Genomic DNA, 23,630 nt, shown 5'->3' with positions numbered 1-23,630 from the left:
CTGCACGCACGCACACACACACGCACACACGCACGCACGCACGCACGCACGCACATCAAACCTTGTCCCAGATCTCCTTGTACTGTAACAGAAAGACTCAACCCAGATGCGATGACATATATGAATGCCCCTCCCTCGCTGGCTCACACAGGGAAGCTGTGCAATGCTCCGGCCTGGGATAGGACACAGGCTGACCTACCTGTCAGGATTGTCGTGGCTCCCAGTAGCTCCCAACGATCCCAGTGCCGCCGCTGCAGCCCCACTGCCTGTCTCCATGTTGTTGACTCACTGCAGAAGCAGCCTGTCAGGGAGAGAAGAAGAAAGAGAGAGAGAGGGAGAGGGAGGGAGAGGCAGAGGGAGGGAGAGAGAGAGGGAATGAAGCCGCTGTTAGCAACCAAGCTCCAACCATAGCGAAGAAACACAGCTCTTACTGCAGCTAACCCTTTCCACACCATCCTCTGATACAACCCAGCATACAGGAGAACAACCTCCTTCAGGAGGCACTGGAGCCCAGAAACTGGAGCAACAGATCTGGCACCACTTCGGATCGCACACTATTAGGATAGAGCAAATTCCCTTGAATATTCTACCTAACATCTCCTGTGTAGTATGTGGATCATTCCAGTGTACTTCCCCCATTCCACCTTGTTTAAAATGAACGCTTCCTGAAAGTGATTCCTGAATAACTATCACTTCTTTTTATCATACAAAAAAAAAATTGAAATATGAATCTCAAAAGAGTGAGTTCAAAAATGTTTTTATCACATCTATAGAGTTTGATAATCATGAAAACTGCCCGCTGATGGTGTCCTGACCAACAGACGAATAATATCCAACTTTATTATTTATTTTACATCCTTTTAAAAAGGTAAAATCACTCGAAAAACCTGCTCATACAAATTATTAAAACAAAAGCATTGATAAAAAGTGAAACAACGAGGGAGGAGTACTTTTAAAAACTTTGCATACTCCAGTAAATTACTGCACTGTCATTTTATAGAACCCGTTCGGAACTAGAAACTGGGATTCCAACCAATCAGATCTCCAGAAGGGTACGCCTGCATTCTAAATGGAATGGATTTACAATCCAAGGACGGCCCCGCTGCTCCTACAGTACAGCCAGACTCCTCACCAACACAGTCTGTGCCAGAGCCCTTGAAACACACCAGCGTGTTACACACTGGGACTCATTCAAAAGAGAGTGCTCCGCGTGCTCCGCAGGCTCACGGCAAGGGCAGTCTGCAGCCCTTTAAACACAAGAACAAATCAAATGCTGGTAACACTCGTTTACAAACCTGTGTTTTCCCTGTATATAAAAAAATGCATGCAATCAGAACACAGCAGTCCACAATATAATTTTTTGTATGTTGTTTATGGTTAATGTTTGTAGTTAAGTCGGTTCTGTTCAAATGAGTGAATCTCACAACATTAAGCTTTCATAAATAAATACAGTATTATTTGTTTCTTAGATTAACCCCACACAAATGCAATTGTTTAATTTATTCATGTCCTCGCTACATCACTTAACAACAGCAACAAAAAAACACAGTGCCAGAAGCATTCCTTAGCGAAGCTATCACTGACAGACATCTCTACCTGCAGTATCTGTAGCCAACAATTTCCACTGAATTCACCTGTGCAGGTTAAAGCAGACCAGCACAAGCACACTCTCTCAATGAGACCAGTACGAGAGGCTCACACTTTTCAATCAATGAACACACAGAGAAAGACTTCAAATCCATTGCAGTAATACTAAAGCGAACTCTATCTGAATTCTGGAATCCTGCAGCAGCCTGTCCTCGACGGGCTGGTAAGTGTGGGTTTGTTTAGCGCTAATGATGCCTGTCGAACGGTCAGGAACAAAGTGCACCTGTGCACAGCAGGGAAGGGAGACTCTGGTATGGCCAGTAATGGACTGCGTCTCATTTCAAAGCATTGCATGCTGGTTCCCTTTGCCACAGTTTCTGCATCCTGCACCCTGCTGTAGAGAGAATCCTTTTAAAACGGTACTGTCCTGAAACTTCTGGGGGGGCTCGGGTCATCTTTATTCCTTCTGCTTTCTATTACAGATCTCTGCTTGAAACCATTTGGAAAACGTATACAGTATCTTGCACTTGCCACTGTATATATACGTTTGTCTGTCATCCGTAGCTTTATATTATTGTGGCATCAACAACAACAGCTCCTGGGCACAGCTTGACATTGTACGTGGCTGACCAAGTCAGTCACTGGGTCGCTAGTGATATGCCGGGATAAGGTCTTACTGGTTACAGATTAAACAAGTCTGAGGATTGCTGGTGGAGAGGAGGGAGGCAACCATTCATCTTCTTAAAAATAAAACACACCGGCAATGAAGACACCTTTTGTTGATGAATGCGTATGCTTTAGCAGGGAAACAGCAGCAGCCAGGCTACCTTTTGAATTAGGAAATACTGTAGCAAGTATTTCAGCAAGAGGGAACAGGCTGCATGCTAAATATAGGATGGATGCATGCAGAAGCACGTCAACGCACCCAGCAGCACCTTCAGGGAGAGACAGGAGAGCATGTGATGATGCAGCACCTTCAGGGAGAGACAGGAGAGCATGTGATGATGCAGCACCTTCAGGGAGAGACAGGAGAGCATGTGATGATGCAGCACCTTCAGGGAGAGACAGGAGAGCATGTGATGATGCAGCACCTTCAGGGAGAGACAGGAGAGCATGTGATGATGCAGCACCTTCAGGGAGAGACAGGAGAGCATGTGATGATGCAGCACCCTCAGGGAGAGACAGGAGAGCATGTGATGATGCAGCACCTTCAGGGAGACAGGAGAGCATGTGATGATGCAGCGCCTTCAGGGAGAGACAGGAGAGCATGTGATGATGCAGCGCCTTCAGGGAGAGACAGGAGAGCATGTGATGATGCAGCACCTTCAGGGAGAGACAGGAGAGCATGTGATGATGCAGCACCCTCAGGGAGAGACAGGAGAGCATGTGATGATGCAGCACCTTCAGGGAGACAGGAGAGCATGTGATGATGCAGCACCTTCAGGGAGAGACAGGAGAGCATGTGATGATGCAGCGCCTTCAGGGAGAGACAGGAGAGCATGTGATGATGCAGCGCCTTCAGGGAGAGACAGGAGAGCATGTGATGATGCAGCACCTTCAGGGAGAGACAGGAGAGCATGTGATGATGCAGTGCCTTGCTGAATTTACACAGCAGCACCTTCAAGGAGAGATAGGAGAGCATGTGATGATGCAGCGCCTTCAGGGAGAGACAGGAGAGCATGTGATGATGCAGCGCCTTCAGGGAGAGACAGGAGAGCATGTGATGATGCAGCGCCTTCAGGGAGAGACAGGAGAGCATGTGATGATGCAGCGCCTTCAGGGAGAGACAGGAGAGCATGTGATGATGCAGCACCTTCAGGGAGAGACAGGAGAGCATGTGATGATGCAGCACCTTCAGGGAGAGACAGGAGAGCATGTGATGATGCAGCACCTTCAGGGAGAGACAGGAGAGCATGTGATGATGCAGTGCCTTGCTGAATTTACACAGCAGTGGTGTCTTGGGTAGTGATACTGTACACAGCGCCTGCAAACAGACCGAAGCAGTGATATAGGATCAACCACAAATGAAATATTCATTCCAAGCGACATGTAAAAAAATAAATAAATAAATTTAAAAATAAGCTGCTGAACCTGTGCTGAAGTCCAGGTATTTCTGTTCTTCAGAAACATTTTGAATCCACTCTTCATTTTCCAATGTACATGCAATTTCAAGTGCTGATCCCTGATTACTCTGAGATTACGCTTGACCTTCGAATGCCCTTCACAAGAAAGTAATCATTTCAGGCTTTTTTTTTTGTCTATAAAAACGTACTTCAAAAAAAGATTACATTGGAAAAAGGCTTACCTTTGAACAGGTATTTAATAAGCACCAGCTACTGGGTTTGTGTTTTGTTTTTTGGGGGGGGGGGTTCATAAAGAGAACTAAAGCTGCATGGCCAGTCAGGAGGATAAATCTCATACACTGTACTGCTCAGGGACCGGCCATTAAAGATGTGACTCGCTAGAAGAAATAATTAAATGTCTCCATTAACCACACTTATAATTACAGCTTGCTTAAAATTAATCTCTGTGGGATTTTAATTCACTTCATTGCAATCTGCAACAGGAGATGCATGTAAAACCAGTGCAGCGTTTGGAATTTTAAATTCTATAAAAACACAAATCTCAAAAGCAAACTGCAAACTTTGTGTAAATCAAGCAATGCTTCTCATAAGACACATGCTGGAACCGGTTTAATAACGGGATGAATCGGATACAGACCAAACAGACACATCGCTGAAGCAAAGAATTCCAGTGACCTAGGCTTGCTGCACTTCCTCATTCAAAATCATACTCGACATGGATACTTGCTAGAGCTCAGCCCTGCAATGGAACACCAGGGCTGGAGTTGCAGCGTATCCTGTGCTGCACACTGCACGGGTGACTCTGTGTTTGCTGTTGATCTGCTTTTAAAAGCCTGTCCCAGTTGGCTCCACTCCAGGGAGGTCTGTGGTTTCAGTTCCTGTGCCCTGCTCGCTCTCCCTTTACCGTGTAGCGTTACTCTCTGCAGTGCAAAAGCAATCCCCATCATGAGGGGCATGTGCTGCAGAACGCTTCACAATGAAAACTGTTACAGTGTATCCTCCATTTCCTTTTGGGTCAGGGCTCGGGAGCTCTTCAGCGAGTCTGGACTGGAACAGCTGGGAGTCCCTCCGTTTGACCTCCAGCAGCTGCATCCCCAGAAGCAGACATCCGAGCCTGAAACTCCGAGCTGAAGCACAAAGCTCATTTTTTCAATACATCCGCTGAACACTAGTATTAGAATATAGCTCTGTATATATGTTTTCTAGTCTTGAGTAATAAAAAAAAAAAAAACAACAATGTTTACTTCAAACTTAGTATTCATTTAATCTGCAATTCTGCTGTCTGGGTTTCAGAATTCCTCTCAACAAAATGATATTATTAAAATGATCGGGAGTTTGATCAATGAGGCTCTTGTTAAACACATCTTCCATCCCTACTGTTGCATCCTAATAGTAAACCTACAGGCTTAATCGTGCTGCAGGAAGTGTGCTTCCAAGTTTACAGCATGTTCACGTCACCATTTCTTTTCCAGTGGTTGTGAACTTTCAGCTACAGCAGGGAAACAGATCCTAACAGCGGCACTCAGTGGGTCAGTGTTAGGCAAACTACATACACGCTTATCTGAAAAAAAATAACATTTTTGTTTTGTAACCCAATCCATCCCTCAGTAGACCTTGTAGATAACAATGAAATGCATTAACTTTAACCCAGTAATCCAACCTTGCACCAATACTGCGGAACCAGCTGTTGCATTCTGTTTGCAGGAGTCTCTAAAGCCCTTTGCTGCACGTAACCTACAGTACTAGACGCTGCCAAACAAATAAAGTATTTTGCTTGACACCAACAGGAAGCAAAGAACTGTACCTTGAAAGAAAAACAACTGCTAAACCGACAGCATGGTCCAGATACTTCAGTTCTTCAGAAATGTTTGTCTAAAAATCTTAAGACTATATGCAGATCAACCAAAACCAAATCTCTGCGTTATATATATTTTTTGTTTTTTTTAAATCATCCCTGGGTTACAAAGCATGAAATATCAATTGTTAATCAGCCAGTAAGAGGAGGATCTTGAGCAGCAGTGTACAGGGATGGATAAATCGATGACTCACAATTGATTAAATTGCCTGGCCAGGCTGTCTGCAAATGAATGAATGAATGCAGTGGAACCTGCTGGGGAATCTCCCAGGCTCTCACAAAGCTACCAGCTCAACAGATTAGAGAGAGAGAGAGAGAGAGAGAGAGAGAGAGAGAGAGAGAGAGAGAGAGAGAGAGAGAGAGAGAGAGACAGAGACAGAGAGAGAGAGAGAGAGACACAGAGAGAGAGAGGGCTTTCCTGCAAACACAACATTCCTCAAAGCCACAGCTTTGTGCAGATTCAACACAAAAGCGAAGGAGGGAGGGTATTGTACTGCACCCTCCGATCCAGTCTGCTTCACAATACATTCACAACAAGCCAGCGCGGTGTTAAAGGTGCAGTACACCCAACGCATGGGATAGTAAATGAACACTCTGCAGCCTGGTGTCCGGCTTGCTGGACAGTGAACTACAGTACTGGAGGTGGGTCAGTTTATAATAACTGAAGTCCATCGATCCAGCCTACAGCAGCAGGATTCTCTTTCACTGCACTGACTCGCATGACAATGTGTGCAAGCAAACCACTCCTTAAACAGTAATGATTTTTATCAGGACGTCATCTTTCTGTTACCCCAAGAGAACTTCACAATCTGTGTCAGCAAGACAATGTGCAATGTGTCCAGATAAAACAGAAATGCGTTCGTCTGAGTTTGCCTTGTACTGAACTTCCATGCTGAAAATGTATGTGCTCCAAAAAAACACCTAGTCTGGTCTTAGAAGGAGCCTCCCACACAGTATGCAGGCCCTTCAGTGCCACTTTAGGGATAACAAATGCAGTAAAAAATAACTTGACTGAAGATGCTTTACTGTTCTTTTCTTGTAAGATTCTTGTCCTACTGTACTCTGTGGTTAACACAGCTGTGTTTCTTTGAAGAAGAATGCCATTTGCACAGATTGCAATAACGGGAAGCTGAGAAACAGAACGCTGCCTCGAGCCAGCCCTGCACGGACTCCAGCTGCACAAACCCACAAAGCCCCCACTGCAATTCCCTACCTTCCCATGTTGGATTCTGGCTGGGATCTTCCATCTCATGCAGTGTGAGGGATGACATCAGGGGCTGAGTCATCGGACAGCTTGTGGGAAACTCATTCCAAGATGGTTTCCAGTGTATAACTCTGTGCCACACTAATGCTGGGTACAGACAAGGCTTCCCATTAATCATTAGTTATGCTTCGACCCGCCCCCCTTATTGAAACACTTGGAATTCTCAATCTCGTTATGAAGAGAGGGGATCTTATACAGCTTTACAAAGAAAACCTCAATTCCATCTCTCAGGAGAGTCAATTAAACTGGTTGCTATTTGTGTTAGAGAGACAGCATCACGAGAAACCGTGTTGAGTACGGTACAGGGCAGCACAGTCTTCTCATTCGTCTTTGTGTTTTGCACCCGCTACACTGGAGCACAAGCACTGCTTCTTGAGTCACCAGGATCCGTATTAAAAGTACTTTAAAAGCTACAACAAAAAAAAAACTACCTGAAGAGGTAAACCTGGAAAGATCATTTGTTTCTATTTTGTATTCAGGCGTGACCCCTGAAGCAATGCATTGCAATACACTATACAATACAGTATCAGCAGACTCGCCAAGCTGCAGTCTAATATTAAAACACCTGGTTCAGCTAGTGCTGATCTTTGTCAATCGCAAACAGCGGCTGGCACATACTGACCTGCTTAGACAGCTCCCTGCGTGCAACTTGAATAGTGAAATATTTCCTCATGATAAAGGTACGATTTTCACGGCTTTGTGACCTGCAGAGGAAAGTAGGGCAGCTGGCATGAAGCGATTCTTTTATGAATACTCATGGAGTAAGAGCTCGGTTTTAGAAGAACATGCTCTCTAAATGCAGGTCTCCTTGTCTTTCACACAGACAGGTCTCCCGCGCAGCACAGGGGGGTTTCGATCAGGCAGCCAAAACCCCAGAGAGAGACGGAGAGAACAGAAAGCCCTGAACTGCAGCGTTTTTATCAACACGCTGACTTTGATGAAACTCGTAACAAGTCATGTTGCTCTGTAACTGGTCTGCCAGACAGATTGCTTCATAAGTGAAGGGGCACTAGACATACAGTACACTTTCTCACTGCGTGAAACGCATTCAAAAATCAAGAGCCCCTCTTCGGACTGACCCACAGAAATGCTTCCCTACTGTCGTGGAGAAGAACAAATCTGTTGTTGCTTTTGCAGGAAGATAAGCACAGAGTGCAACTGTTAGAAATGTCAACACATGCTTCAGACTTCTCTGGAAGCAAAGGCCTATGGGATTGATCCAGTCTTTGTAAATCAAGTACCTGAATTGTTCTTTTTGTGAGGTTCTTATAATAGGATTGGGTTTAGAGTTGAGAGTAAAAGTTTGAAAGGCAGTATGATCCAGGGGACTTAACAAGTACAACGAGAAAGCAGCTGATTGAGGAAACTGTATCCGCTCCAAATGCTCCAGCAGTGCTTTTGGAATTGAAAACAAAGAAAGACAAATAAAATGAACAGTGCCACAGTACTGTTAACTGACGGAGGTCGGTTAACAGACAGTGGGCTGTCCAGCTGTGTACAATGTGACATCACCACCGTGTACAACGTGCACTCTGACATCACAACTGTGTACAACGTGCACTCTGACATCACAACTGTGTACAACGTGCACTCTGACATCACCACTGTGTACAATGTGCACTCTGACATCACCACTGTGTACAACGTGCACTCCAACATCACCACTGTGCCATTGTAGGCGAGACTGCAAGCTGCTCTTTGAATCCCATGTTGATATTCAATCAAATTAAAAACCAGAATGATCTTGCTATTCATTACTGTATGTATGGTTATTGACGGCGCCTACCCCAGTGTAAACAAAAGTCATTCTTTATTAACAGTTTTGGTTTGAATAAATCAATAACTAGGAAGACTGAAATGACTGCCATAAACAGGCTATATTACTTAGCGTATTTTTTAAAATATTTTGCAGGAGTTGCTGAAGTTCCATTTCTCATACGAAGCTCTGCATTGATACAGTCACTGTGTGGGAATCCGGCAAGAAACTGCCATGTACTTGTAATGCAAACCAGGCCATTGTTTTTCTTCACAAAATACCCGTTTTACGACACAATAAAGAGTACAGTACCTGGCACAGAATAGAAATACACACTATATAGAAAAAGCGATGGCAAGGAGTCGCCTACATTCTTTGTACAGAGTACAGTCACCATCGGGAACACATTCATCCCAGCCTTAGAGAAATGTTTCACTGAATGTACTTAACATGTATTTCTTTAACCTGGTGAATACACCTTTGTGTTCTCTATTTTCCTTGGCAGTTTCCTGCAATGGGAGGATATCATTTTGAATTTTAACTGCTGTGGTTGGAAAAGTATTCCAACCAGCTTCTGAGCTAACCAGATCCAAACCAGATCCCACAGTCGTTGCAGTGGATTCTTCCACCCTGCAACCCAGTTGAAACCATTGAGCTCTTTGTATTCAATTGCTTTCATTGCTCTGTAACCCTGCAATCTGACCACTGAGCAGTTTACTGTAAACCAACTACCATCACAACCCACAGCCAAGCACATAAACTGTTCTTGTTGTTAGACTGAGAAGCCATCGATACCAGACAAAAGGCAGTCTTCAGATTTTTGTGGTGACAAGTCTAACCTAATGCACAAGTTTGATCAGATAATTGGTTTACCAGTATTCTGTCATGGAACGGTTCTTCTGACATTAACCCGATTGCTTTCATACTCCAGTCTAGCAATCCCAGTAAAATGAACAGCATGCCAGCCTCAAATAAAAAACACAACTCCAAACCTCCCTAAAACATCTCTATTGTACCTTTGCTTGTAGTTTTTCCAGGTCCTGCCATGACTGATGCTTTTCATTTCAAATTTAATTCTAAAACAGAAAGGGTTTTTTTTTTGGTTCGTAATCAAATCTCCTCTCCTCTGCTCCTTCACCGGCTCTCCTTACCAATAGACAGACGGGACTTGCTGATTAAATCTCTTCATGAGATACGTCAACACGGCTCTCTCTCTCTGAAAAGCTCAGAAAGAATACCCAGCCAGACACTTCATCAACAAGTCAGCGCTCTCCTATTTCAGCATCCTGTTTCAGGATGCAAGACACATTGTCCTTGCAGCCAGAGCCACGGGACCAGGAGGCTGCCGGGGTCTAGTGGTCAGCCTGAATTACTGGGAGCCAGTGTGGCTCCAGTAGCTCAAGCTGTGGGTTGGGAAGCAGTGTGACTGGGAGGCAGTGTGGCCCCAGTAGCTCAAGCTGAAGGTTGGGAAGCAGTGTGACTGGGAGGCAGTGTGGTCTCATCAAGACTGTATAGACAGCAGAGTGGACAGCACAAAGGCTGTGTATGTGGCAGACTGAACTGCACACGGGTGATAGAGAAGACTTGGCAGAATAGCTGTAGCATATAAATACTCCAAAGTGGATACACTCAGTGGGCTGTTCAGGAGACTCCCGATGACATCCTTCACTGCTTAACCTGAAAGAATGGCCACCAGCCCAGGTAGATCACGCACACCTATTCTGTAACTGTACTTTAATGCTAGACTAAAACCATTATACCAAGTCTAGAGGTATAATTTGCAATAACTGTGCATTTCTGTGTTACCAATACTCTTTGAATGCAAACAGTTGAATAATGTACGCTGTAATAAATATGTTTGATTGAATTTACTCACTGTTGTCAAGTATCATCAATAACATGGATTACAGTTGCTTCCTTACAGAACTGTTTGCAAAACAGCAAATGATAGGGCAGCCAAAAACTCTGCAACAGCAGGATCACTGCCTGGAAAAACACGACAGTGGTTCACGTACATCAATGAGGTACTAAAATGAAGCAAAGTAAAATGAAGCATTTATCACAAAGTTGCATCAGTCCTGCTCTCTGGAGTCAGAGGAAAAATTCACTGCAAGCGAAGAGACACTTGAAAAGTTGTGATGCGATCTGTTTCCGAGAAATGTTGTTGCACTACAAGGAAATCAGTTAGGACCTATAACTGAAAGAAGAATGTTTGACTCGCATTGCGGAAAGGGAGGACGTGTGAACTTGAGAGCCCACTCCCACACACTGCTCAGCCAAACCCAACGGATTCCAGCGCTTGTCAGCACTTTCCAGTTCAAGAAACGTCATTTCAAAAGTGTCTAATCAAATAGAACTTTTAAATACATGTTCATTCAACAACAGCTTATAACTACGAATGCATTTAAAAAAAGAGTCTCTATCGTATCGTACATCGGAAACGACCCCTGCACTGAGAGGAAGCCTTTAAATGGAGTGTTTCTGCTGTACAGTCCATTGAATTCTGTATTTAAACTTCTGTTCAGAGAGAAGGTATTGCTGTACGGTGCACACGCGACATGGATTGATGGATATCTCCATTAGAGAATGTATATAATAGTGATTTATCTTGCTCTACAAAGCGCACCCCTATCTGATGCAGATTTTAAAGCATGTCGATTTATAGTCTTCACAAAGAAAACAATCTGTTCTATAGTCTAGGTTCTGTCATGTCTACTGTAAATGGCTGTGAAGACCATTCGACAGCATCACTCACACACACACACACAAAAGCAGATGTCATGTTCAAATTAGCAGCGTGGGCAGGCTTTATTGAAAACAGAAGGCATACTTTGAGCTCCTGCTACTTAAAGAAATCCATTAGGCTTCCCCTCCCCAACAGCACAAACTGGGAGCAGTTTTCTTAACTGCACTGATTTGAATTTATTTGATTTCTTTCTACGCATGGGCAATGCTATCGGGTCTCATCGTGTTACACACCTGCATTACAGGGCAGCAATAACAGTAAATGTAGATTTCTGTACCCGAATACAGTACGTCCTCAATACACTTAACCCCTGATCAACCGCAAATGTATTGTCTGGACAGAACCAAGCAACAATATCATGTTCTCAATATGCAAGGTCTCCTGCCCAGCGGTAATGTTATTCATTAGTAGCAGTTGTTTCAAAGGCACCAGTGGGCAGTATTGCACCAGACACTATCTGAATCAGTGGGACACACCTATCAGAAGCAGATGTGCAGGCGGTCCCAACCCAGACAGAGACGAATCGAAAGGTTCTGATAGTAGACAGCCTGGGGTCCTCGTTCCTGAGGCTATATGTACTGCAGTTCTACGATATGGGCTCCGGTGGGCAGATCGCGTGGCAGCCTTCTTAACACACACCTGCAGTTCAGCAGCCTTTTTCTCTCAGAACAGGACGCTCACTTCAATGTCTCTGGTTCCATGCACAGCACTGCACTTGTTCTCATGTCTCTCCAGGACATTGGGTTAACTGTACGGCCCACGTCAGATAAGCTAATGATATGAAATTCCAAGGTTGTTGGACATGCTTTCATTGTCATCATCACCATAACAATGGACAATACAAGTCACCTGGTATCATTTAGAATATCGCAGTTCTAACTTCGGAACGTATGGGATTTCAAATTTCCAGCATTGAAATCAATTAACGAGAACCTCTGACGCGGCAGGTGAGGAATTTTCAAACAGCTGTGCTTCCGTCGGGCAGGTGAATGGAGCTACAGGTGAGAGGTGCAGGTGAGTGAATTACTAGAACATCAGACGCTTTCAAACAACATAAAAACACACCTTCAGAAATGTTCATTCAACCAGACACATGCTGCCCACAGCGGACGGTATCCACGAAACCTCCCAAACCAGCATGGAGGGAAAGACAGACCAGAGGAGATTCTGGTGCCCGAATGTTTATCACAGGCCAGTGGCTGGTCTGCTCTGCCTCTTCACAAGGAGGCAGGCTGGCTCGCGCAAGGACAGCAGAAGAGGTGCCAGCTCCTGAGGGAGGCGTGCATGGAGACGATCCTGCGCCTATTACAAGAGACTGTGTGAACACCTGCCACAGACGAGAACCCTGCAAGAACGGTCAGCCAAGCCTGAGAACACAAGTCTGACAAGGCCAGTGGAAAGCGCTTGGTCAGACAGCAGGTTAACTGGCAGCTAGATCACCATTCTGAACTTCAGCTAACCTGCTATCCATTTCGCTTCCCCCTCCTGGGCTTCTGTGCAGCTTGCACCTGCAGTATAACCTCACGCTTTTGCAGGTAGTAGAAGGAGCATGCCTTTTTAAGTCAGGGCTCACAAGAAGGCTTCAATGAGAGAGGAAGCGTGTGTGTGTGTGTGCGTGCGCGCCGGCAAAGAAGACTACCTTTTGGGAATGTAAACAAGCTGGCCATTAACAAAGGTCTGATTTCAGTTGAAGTAGGGAGTACAGAGGGGCAAACTAAGGAAGAAAGTATTGAGTCAGCCAGATTTACAATAAAGCACATTGTTTGACACTGCAGATCTAAGTAGGGCAGTCCACTAATACTGCACACCCTGATTCATGAACAGTATACTTTGCTGTAGTACAAATATAGTAATCAATCAGTATTTTAATAGTAGTCTTTAGGAAAGGGTCAGCTGTAATGTGATAGCACCGGAGGAGGGTGTTCTCCAAGAGTCCATTATAAAAAAAACGACACACACATTAATCCAGGCTCCTTCAACATCTGGCTATCCAGTCTAACCCATTAAAGCATATTTAAAGAGAGTGCTCCCTCTCTCATTACCTCGCGCTCAGCACAGAGAGCAGGGCTCCTCGACCAGGCGGAGGCGACTGGAACAGGAAGAGGGAAGGAAGCACAGTAGCTGCTGATTTACTCAGGGGAACCATCCCGTTTCAATCCTGTTAAACACTCCTTACCACTCAGCCCGCACTTTTACGAGTTAGCGCTTTCTAATGCAGTGCTAATGCATAGCGGAGAACCAGGCAGACTAATGACTTCCCATAAAGCTAGTACAAGGACCTGGCTGGCTTAAAGAACGATTCCACGACACTGCACTGTCAGTCTAAAGCCATTAGCCTTTCCCCTGGGGCTAATACAGTAAGGTCCATGAGGAGTATTGTACACTTCTTAACACTATCCAGAGATGCTAGTCCAGGTCGATCTCCGCGTGGCATGGGGCTTGTCTCATAGTGCACGTCCACACTGCGCTCAATTAATTCAGCCCCTGCATTGACGGATGGGGGACGTCTGGAAAGAAACGGTGCATTGCAGGCAGGGCGGCATCCACCTGGGAGATTGAGAGGAGATATGCAAGCCTGTCCTGCCTGATTGACAGATCTCAATCCTATTAAACCTGTATGGGATTAGCTTGACTGCCAACATCTCTAATCAGTGCCCTGCTGTCAGGGAACCCTGCCTGGGAGGAAAATGTGTTGGTTATTTAATATTCAGGAGGCAAGATATGCTGCAGATCCGACTGATAATAATAATGACAATGTGAATAATAATAATAATAATAATAATAATAATAATAATACTACAAACTGCCGTCTTTGTGAGTTATTAACACCCACCATCGACCTGAATCTTCAGGCTCTTTTATCCACATTGGCTTGAACATTCCTTACATGAAACTATAAGGATAAAAACAAGATGACTCATCACTCGTGGGACAGCTGGCAGTTTTTACACAATAAATATTCTCTTGCTCCTCAACTAAATAACTGAACTAGTTTATCCATGGCCAATTATTTCAGGATCAGGGAGTTCTGTTGCACATACAATAGCGTTTAATTTCAAAGACTTTCACGGAAAAGCAGGGAAATGCTTTACAAAGTTTATCAACCATCACATGTAGGGAGTTACATGACTTGTTACAGCACAGTGCATCTATTGTACACGGTGTGATCTGTGCGGTCATCCCAGCTGAGAATTCAGTCCCTGAGTGACACAGGAAGTGAGGCGAGGATGGGTCTGTGTGTGATTGTGTACAGTAGGTTAGCAGTGTGATCTGTGCGGTCATCCCAGCTGAGAATTCAGCCCCTGAGTGACACAGGAAGTGAGGCGAGGATGGGTCTGTGTGTGATTGTGTACAGTAGGTTAGCAGTGTGATCTGTGCGGTCATCCCAGCTGAGAATTCAGCCCCTGAGTGACACAGGAAGTGAGGCGAGGATGGGTCTGTGTGTGATTGTGTACAGTAGGTTAGCAGTGTGATCTGTGCGGTCATCCCGGCTGAGAATTCAGTCCCTGAGTGACACAGGAAGTGAGGCGAGGATGGGTCTGTGTGTGATTGTGTACAGTAGGTTAGCAGTGTGATCTGTGCGGTCATCCCAGCTGTGAATTCAGCCCCTGAATGACACAGGAAGTGAGGCGAGGATGGGTCTGTGTGTGATTGTGTACAGTAGGTTAGCAGTGTGATCTGTGCGGTCATCCCGGCTGAGAATTCAGCCCCTGAGTGACACAGGAAGTGAGGCGAGGATGGGTCTGTGTGTGATTGTGTACAGTAGGTTAGCAGTGTGATCTGTGCGGTCATCCCGGCTGAGAATTCAGTCCGAGTGACACAGGAAGTGAGGCGAGGATGGGTCTGTGTGTGATTGTGTACAGTAGGTTAGCAGTGTGATCTGTGCGGTCATCCCAGCTGAGAATTCAGCCCGAGTGACACAGGAAGTGAGGCGAGGATGGGTCTGTGTGTGATTGTGTACAGTAGGTTAGCAGCTGGCCCACTCAATTGAGACAGTCAATCAGAGGGAAAACACTTGAATACACGTCAGATCTAATTAAGGCTCTTTCTCCCACATTCTCTCTCTTCCTTATTAATTCCAGCGCTCAGCGCTCATTCCTGCACATAGGAGAGGAGCTGCTTTAATCTTGAATGTGTCTCATCTTTCTCTTTGTTGCAGTCTTCGTAATGAGCTCGTCAGCAGCAGCAGCAGCAGCCTTAGTCTCTGTCTCTCCACTGCTTGATGTGGTTTAGACAAGGATTTATCAGCCTGCCTGTCTTTCATCAGAAACTCCAGCTTGCTGCCAAAACTACAGCGCTCTCCTCCGCAGTGTCACAGACTCAAAACCAGATAGAAACAAAGCAACTCTTTGACATTGAATGTGTTTAGAAATACCACCCCCATGAGAATTCAAAGTGAGATCTCATACAAAAAACAAACATGACTCCAAAACGTCTTGCAAGCACTCTGGCAGAAAGCAACTGAGCAGCTTAAATATAAACACAAAAAGATCTTCTATTTCCTCACTTCATCCAATCGTCTTTCAATGTCTTTTTGGTTGTTGGAAAAAGCAGCATTATAAAAACTGTAGCCTGTACAGCACGTTGAGGAATAGTAAAGAAATAGCTCTGTGTACGAAAACTACGAGCCAACAAACTGTATGTAAATTAAAACAAAATATAACGGGGCAGTGCTGGGTGCCCTGCAACCCCTGATAATGTAAGAGCTACAGGGGTGCTGTCAATCTTTATTTCCACTTCTGGTATCCTCAGTGTGGTCTCCCTCTCCCTCTCCCTCTCCCCCTCCCCCTCCCCCTCCCCCTCCCCCTCTCTCCCTCCCCCTCTCTCTCTCTCTCTCTCTCTCTCTCTCTCTCTCCCTCTCCCTCTCCCTCTCCCTCTCCCTCCCTCTCCCTCTCCCTCTCCCTCTCCCTCTCCCTCTCCCTCTCCCTCTCCCTCTCCCTCTCCCTCCCTCTCCCCCTCTCCCTCTCCCTCTCCCTCTCCCTCTCCCTCTCCCTCCCTCTCTCCCTCTCCCTCTCCCTCTCCCTCTCTCCCTCTCCCTCTCCCTCTCCCTCCCTCTAGTGGTTGGAAAAGGGAGTGCTGAAAGAGATCACAGGACGAACCCAGCGGTAGCTAGTATTATTACTACAGACAGGTATGTGGCCTGCAGTCCATCTGTATATATTAAAATCACACCCCTATTCATAATAAATAAATGACTAATGCTGGGAAAATAAATAAACAGAACATGGCATCTAAATCCAGGGCAGCAGGCTGACAAGCATAACCAGGCTTTCTGAGCTGCTTGCTTATTTTGTTTAGCACGCGTGACGGGTCTTTCAGAACCCTTTGGACCTGGTCAGAGCCTCGTCTAAAAACCGAGCAGACTGAGGGCTGCTTTGTGGTAAGCCAGTCCCCATCTGTGTGAAAAAAAGCTAGGACTGACGAATAAGAACGACAAAACAAACCTAGAGCCCGAGCTCCGTTTGAAGATATTTAAACAATCTGTATTCTTCCATCTGTCTCGTGGTTACAGAAGAGTCGGCCGTTCCAGAAATTGGGATAACTGAATATCCGGCAGTTTGGCACTCGGAAAACTGAGCACTGGATTGAAACCGCACACTGTACGGGGCTCCCTGCCATCGAACATATTGCTTCTCAGCGCACACACACACATGTGCCCTGAAAGACAAACTCAGACACATGCACTGTAGGCATGTATTAGGCATCAAATAAACATATGAAAGGCGTGTTTGTTAACTAACTTCTCCAATTCGTATCTGCTCTCTAAACCTTTACAGCAGTCACATGTTACTGAGATTCAGAAGCAGTCAATAACTCAGTGAGGAGCGACTGAATTCAGCTGAAGCTGGTTAGTAATTTGTACTTCCCTAAAAAATAAATGAGTCAGCTTAAATTTGAATGCGTTGGTCTGTAGCCATCTCATTTCAACAGGCAAAATACCCTGCTGTTACTGTAACCTTTCACACAGACATACGACGTCTCAAAGCACTTAACACACATCTGGTTCATCACACAAACACAAGTTCTTACAAACACACACACACACACACACACCAAAAAACAAACACAAAGCATTTCACTCCAGTGCAAAACCCTACCCCCCCACCCCACCCCCAAGTAACACAGCAAAACTAGAGCAACTTAAACCTTGCATACTGGAATAAAACAGAACAGAAAGCTTTTCAATGGGGTCATACATGGCTGATAAACCGAGGTTCCCTGTCCGCACCCGAGCACACAGCCCTTCCACTGACACTGCTAGCTGGGGCACCCACACCCCCCACCCCTTTCTCTCGAGTCACAGCACAGTTACTCAGCAGCGAACGGTGTCATCATCACTTGAAAGTATTCACAGCCCAACAGCCCGGAGGTATTCCTCTCCTGCCGAAATATCTTACTGTATGTGCAGCTTCCTTCCTTGCGCTGCGTCAAATTCACTTAGCAACTGCAGATCGCTTTGCTTTCAAAATGATTCATTATCACTTGGCTGGGTGTTCAGAGATTCAGAACAAACAATTTTCCCAACAGTGTGTGGCAGCTTGATTCAGTTTGTCTTAAAATATGACAGTATGTAAAACAACTGAACATAAAAAAAACATGCAGAACAATGCAGAGGAAGTCTTTTACTTACAAAGACAGCACTGTAGCGCTGCAGACCCTCAAACAGGATTTAATCATTCTTACCACCCAAGGAAATCTCCATTCATTTCCTTGTCAAGTACCTGGCTTCCTTACCGCCTTTACCAAAATGCCTGGGTGTGCTACTGGAGAGGGAGCGTGTGGAAATGGTCCGTCCGGACTTCATTATTACAAGAAGGCAGTGTTTTTAATGAGGGCGTGGGGGGCTTGATGCACACAAATCAGACCCAGTTTCCTTGGTTTAAAATCTCTAGGACATCTGCTTGGTTTCTAATTGATTCACTGATCTCCCCTCAGCACATCAACCCCCAGCCTGCCAGCCGCAATCTGTTTAGTGCCTGGACTGACCATCCGAGACCAGAGCCTTTCCAAACACATTACGGGACACAATCGCTAAGCCATCTTCCCAAAGGGTTACCATGACTGAGCACGTTTGCAGCCTGGCCGACGATTGCAGCCGGTTACTCTTGCTTAAGTGGCAGCATGTATCCCATCAGCCAGTGCAGCCCGCACAGATACTTCACGTTCAATCCTGATGCAAAGAGCTGCTTTTACAAAGGTCACCCAGTCTACAGAGAACGATTCCCCTCACCCCACTACCTCAAAGCATTTCAACAAACTAGTGACGTATCACGCCCGTGTGTACACTAAACTGGCTTCTTAACACTGTCCAATGCTTAATAAATATATATATATATATATATATATATATATATATATATATATATATATATATATTCTTCAAAAGCGTCCTTTTTCCTGCAGCATCTTTCCATAGCGTCCCATAAAGGTTTGTTCGGCAGTCGTTCCCAGTCTTGGTGCTGATGAGTGAAGCAATTCAAACACTGTATTTTTACTGCTTGCTTACAGTACTGTGGGAATGAAAGAGATGGAGGTTATGGAGTTAACAAGGACAAAATGTGCAGAAGATGTCCAATTAAATTTCCCCATCAGCGCACGAGTACTGTATCTTCAGAGCAGAGAAACTGCGTGCCGGTGTCTTTGATCTGCTAACCCCCTCAAGGGAGGATTTGTTACAGATAAATAGAAAAAAAAGGGCTTATTCCAGCAGTCCCCAAAAATAACCCAAACGCTTATGAATTTCTGAGTTAACCACACGCTCCCAGCAACTGCCTTAGCAAAAGTTTCAAAGCCAGCTATTTTCTGGCTTAAAATCTGACAAGATTAACACCCACCTTCACTGCAAATCCTTCATTCAAAAACGAACGGCAAATCTGCCAGCCCTAAATAAAAAGTGGAATGCAGATGCGTGCACAGGACTGGAACGCACTTCCTTTTGATTCTAGTAAGTTACGAGCAGGGTCCGACTGCAGGGAGTCAGTCTTCATGTTAATGTAGTACGTGGAAGCGCTGACGCCAACATGCTGCATTTTTACATAACATAATTATAATATGGCTCCACTTTTACATACTTACAGTATAGTTTTCAAACACAACACCACATTTTCACCAATTTCAACAATCAGCTATTTCAAAATAAAAGTGGTTTATTTAATCTATTTTAGAAAACCTGAAAGTTTATTATTAGTTTGGACTCTTGGCGCATGTTTGTCAAGCCCTGGCAATGGCAGAGCACTGAACGAAGCTGTGTACTAACAAGTGGACCCATGTGGATGAAAGTAAAGCATTTTCCCCTCAGTCCATAGTTTGCAGTGTCTCTTTTGATACTTTTCTATAGAAATGGTTTTTCCCAGGGAAAAGTCCCTCTTCGGCTTAAAGGGCAGGAAGCCACAATTTGCATTTTAAAAGGAGACATGGGAAGGGTGGGAGGAGTGGGGACCCCTCCCCCAATTAGGGGTCCTCTTTAAAGTGGAGGCGGTGTGCACGTATGTATGACGAGTATTTATATAGGAAACGCAGCCCTTTCACTATGAATGCTTGTATCAAAAAGAGGCCCTGTTTCTGGTGAGGGGGTGGGGAGAGATGTAGCAGACATTCCCAAAACTCCTCCAGCTATACAATCACACCCAGAAAAACAGAAACGCAATCACACACACACACACACAACACAAGACACACACACACACTGCAGTACACATGAAACACACAGCAAGATGAACACACGCACACACACACACACACACACACTACACTACACTCAGACTCTCCTTTGGTAACGCTCCTGGTTATAGGTAACACTGATGCCCTGTCAGCCACAGAGGAAGACAGTACACTGTGGCTAGTCCCATCACACTGCACTGTGAATGGTTTCCTGATCTAACCTCTGTAAAATCCGAAGTATCAGACTGTACTTTCCTAGCTTCAAATCCTGGGTCAATTAATCTTGGGGCAGAGACTGCATTCACCTGGTAAGCACGACAACTCAGAACAGATTCCTAATGAGTGTGTTCTAAAGCTGGGCGTCCACGGAACACGCCATTACCTTGACAGGGCGTCCGACTGGTCTTCTGTACCTTCATTAAAAACGGATTCTCTTTCCTACACCTCTCCCCCTCCTTTAACGTGTGTTTACTTGAGAACAGAAATTATTTGAATTGTTTCACAAGGAAAATCCTTGAGGGTGAAATCTTCTTGTTTACAAGGGCGTCCCGGGGGACAACGCAGAAGCCAACAGCTGCACGCAGTTGTACAATTAAAACAAAATAATTACTGTGGCTGATTGATTAAAGCAGCTAGATTAAAACACTGAAATTTAAACAAAGGAATAACATGCAGTACAGCAGCTCTGAAATTCCCACAGCTACTGAGCAATTTAAAGCATACAGAGCAGGCCTACTTTGAACAAGAGCGTGGCTTCCACAAAGTAAGTGTACTCAGTAGCATGTCTTGAAATAACCCATAAGTTTCTGCAGCACCAACACTGCTTCAGCATGGTCTGCATGCTACGGTATAGGATTGCTGAACGCATTTGTCATTTTCTAATACAGGCAAATCATTTCATCATTTGAAATAAATAACTAAACTGAAAGCCAGATGATGAGGGTCACTCAATCATCACAGTCCTTTTCCCCCACTTGACTAAACTATTAGAGCACTCTGTGGAGAAATGCAACAGGACGCCCCTGCAAAGCACGCTGGCCTTCGTGGATACACCCTGCGCATATTTTATGACAGCATATAAATGAATGACAAAAGGATGGAACTTGAATGAGAATATAATATTCTGAACATCGATGGCTTGGGAACCTTGAACCAAAGGCTCAATGAGGTGAAAAACCTGACTGGGAGAAAGAGAACTGTTTCTACCACTCGGCCGTGCTGCATGAGCCTGGAATACACACTTCAACAACAGGACTGCATCCGTACGGCATCTGTCATGATCGAGGCAAACGCCAAAAGCTGCTGTGCAGGACTCGCCCATCTGCAACAGCAAAGCAGAAAGTCTTGAGTAAAAACAAGACACCACAGGCCATTCCAAATTGCTGACGCCTCAGCTGAAAGCCCCATCCTCTTCTAAACTCCCGTTCTCTACCCCCAAAGCAGTCGGAAGCTCAAGGGTCGAAGGGATTGATTTGATTGATAAGATGCAAGCAGTGACTCAGACATTTAGCATTATAGGATTTAAAAACCCGAATCAACCGATTGCAAAACTGGCCATCGTACATGGAGCCAGTCAACTTAAAGAGTCGCTGGAGAACAGAGATGGACTGCAGAGAGGATTCCTAGCTGTGCTTCACAGGAGCTTCATAGATATCGCTGGCCTGCAGTATGATTCCTGCTGATCAGTGAAACCAGTCATGCAGTAAATACAATAGGTGCCTTCTTAAGATATCCAACGCGTCCCCTCCTGTAACACAGCATCTCCTAAACATTATGCATGTGTACCAAGGAGACCGAAGATAAAACTGCATACAGATGGTCAGGGTGCCAGCGTCCAGCAACTGGATTGAAAGAGGAGGACCAAGTTACAAACTGAGGTGCCTGGTCAGCTTATTAAAACAAAACGCAAAGCAACGAAGCCACAGGCCTGGATTCAGCAAAGACTCCGTGCCAACGCAATTAACATCACTCACAGCACACGGACGAGCCAAGAGCATGAACTCGCATTGATTCAAAAGAAGGCAACAGCATTTGAGGTGCGGTCAGTCTCAGCAGGGCTTATCCAGATTATTGCTGGTGCCCTGCTCACCTGCTGTGATACTGCAAGCCCTGAGCTAGCACCAGCTTGCTCTGCATTGCTGTCTCTCGTCCTCGCTGTACTGCAGCTACATCAATACCACAGTAATGAGATCAAAGAGGGTTTTCCAGGCTGCTGACACAGCTTTCTGCAGGTTGTATTTCAATGCATTTTCATTACTGCTTAAATAAGAATCTAGGTTATCCATGGAAAGGAACAGCTCTCTGCTAACGTGTGTCACACTGCATGACACAGAACTGTATGATAATGACAGCGTATACAACGAAGTGCACAATGAAGGGAACGCTTTCAATGCAACACACGCATGTACTTTGCATAAAACACGTATGGAGTTTGTTTTTTTCATATGGGGAATATGAAAAATGATAAATCAAACAAGTGCTTATGTTTGGATGAGCCATGAACATTTTTTTTTTGGTTCTATTTAATGATTTCAGATGAAAACGTGGATGTTTCTTGCAGAACCAATGCGGTAGTTTGCAGTGTCTGTATGCGGGGTGCATTCGCTGGCACACACAGCATGGACTCGCTATGCAGTCCTTGGCATTGCTATGCAACAGCATTGTCCTAAATGGGCAGCTCCTTTACAATTTGCTTCGTCGTCACCTGATAGCACCGTGTACGGCAGTAAACAATTCAGCCATTTACACTGTGACGAATAGCGCGGTTTGTGTTTTCCGCCGTTATTTACAACAACAAAATCAATTAAACAACACTAAATAAAGACGCGCATAATCCCATTGATACATATTACAAGCCGGCAGTTCATTGGATGAAAGTGACATCGCGCGTCACAACCCTTACTTTATCACGAAATGAGAAGCGCAAACAAAATACTTACAGAATAATCTCATATTTATATCAAGATTTACAGATTACAAAAATAAAATAAACAGGGGCGGGTTAAACTCCCATCTGAAACTTTACAAAAACACACATTTCCCTTTTAAAACCACAAAATGCAGCACCCTCTGAGATTACAGTGTAATTTATTATGAACACGTAGTGTCGGTCCATGCCTGTGTGTGTGAATTTATTTTGGAAGTACAGGTAGGTACACTGCAGCGCCAGCGACTGCGTGCAAGCCGTGTACACATTTATAATTGATAAATACAGTCTTACCGTGTTACTGTCAGGATATTCTCAATGCAAATTTTTATTTTTGTCTTCTTCCACTCATCCTTCACAGGATCTGCAACTAAAAGCGCCCCAACCGCCGCCTCCAAAAAATCGCATTATGAAATTAAAAATGAAAGGGGGTAAATAAAAACAAAACTATTCCGGATAAAATTAACAAACGAAAACAAATCAAAGCCAGCCGAGGCGGGTATTTAAATGCATATTAATAAAAGCCGTGCTATAAACGCTGCTACAGTACAGACATGACTGATTAAGCGCACTGTCCACACCGCGCCTCTCTCCTTTCGCCTTCGTCTTCTGCTGCTTCTTCTTATGAGCAGCGGGTTGAACTATATCCCACAGCCGCCGTGTTTCATGCACTTGCTTGTCCTGTCATTTTATCAGTGGATACGCTTTCTGTTGTTATCTGTTTTCAGTGGATTTCTCCTCGCCGCGCCTC

At 44.9% G+C, this 23,630-nt stretch overlaps 1 protein-coding gene across 5 annotated transcripts in view; it reads right to left on the bottom strand.

Annotated features, from left to right (window-relative positions):
* arhgap32b (Rho GTPase activating protein 32b) overlaps positions 1-23,630 on the bottom strand; it is a 78,273-nt gene that overhangs the window by 54,592 nt on the left and 51 nt on the right. For all 5 annotated transcript variants that reach the window (XM_059009499.1, XM_059009500.1, XM_059009501.1 and 2 more), the window contains exons 1-2: positions 23,174-23,630; positions 200-301 (exon numbers count right to left, since the gene is read on the bottom strand). The exon at positions 23,174-23,630 is cut by the window's right edge. In XM_059009499.1, the coding sequence (XP_058865482.1) occupies positions 200-276 (77 nt within the window). In that variant the 5' untranslated portion in view covers positions 277-301; positions 23,174-23,630. The remainder of the gene's footprint in view (positions 1-199; positions 302-23,173) is intronic.

Source organism: Acipenser ruthenus, chromosome 39 (genome assembly GCF_902713425.1).
Source record: "Acipenser ruthenus chromosome 39, fAciRut3.2 maternal haplotype, whole genome shotgun sequence".
NCBI lineage: Eukaryota > Metazoa > Chordata > Actinopteri > Acipenseriformes > Acipenseridae > Acipenser > Acipenser ruthenus.
Note: the sequence above shows the minus strand (reverse complement) of the source record. Positions and strands in the feature narration are given on the sequence as shown.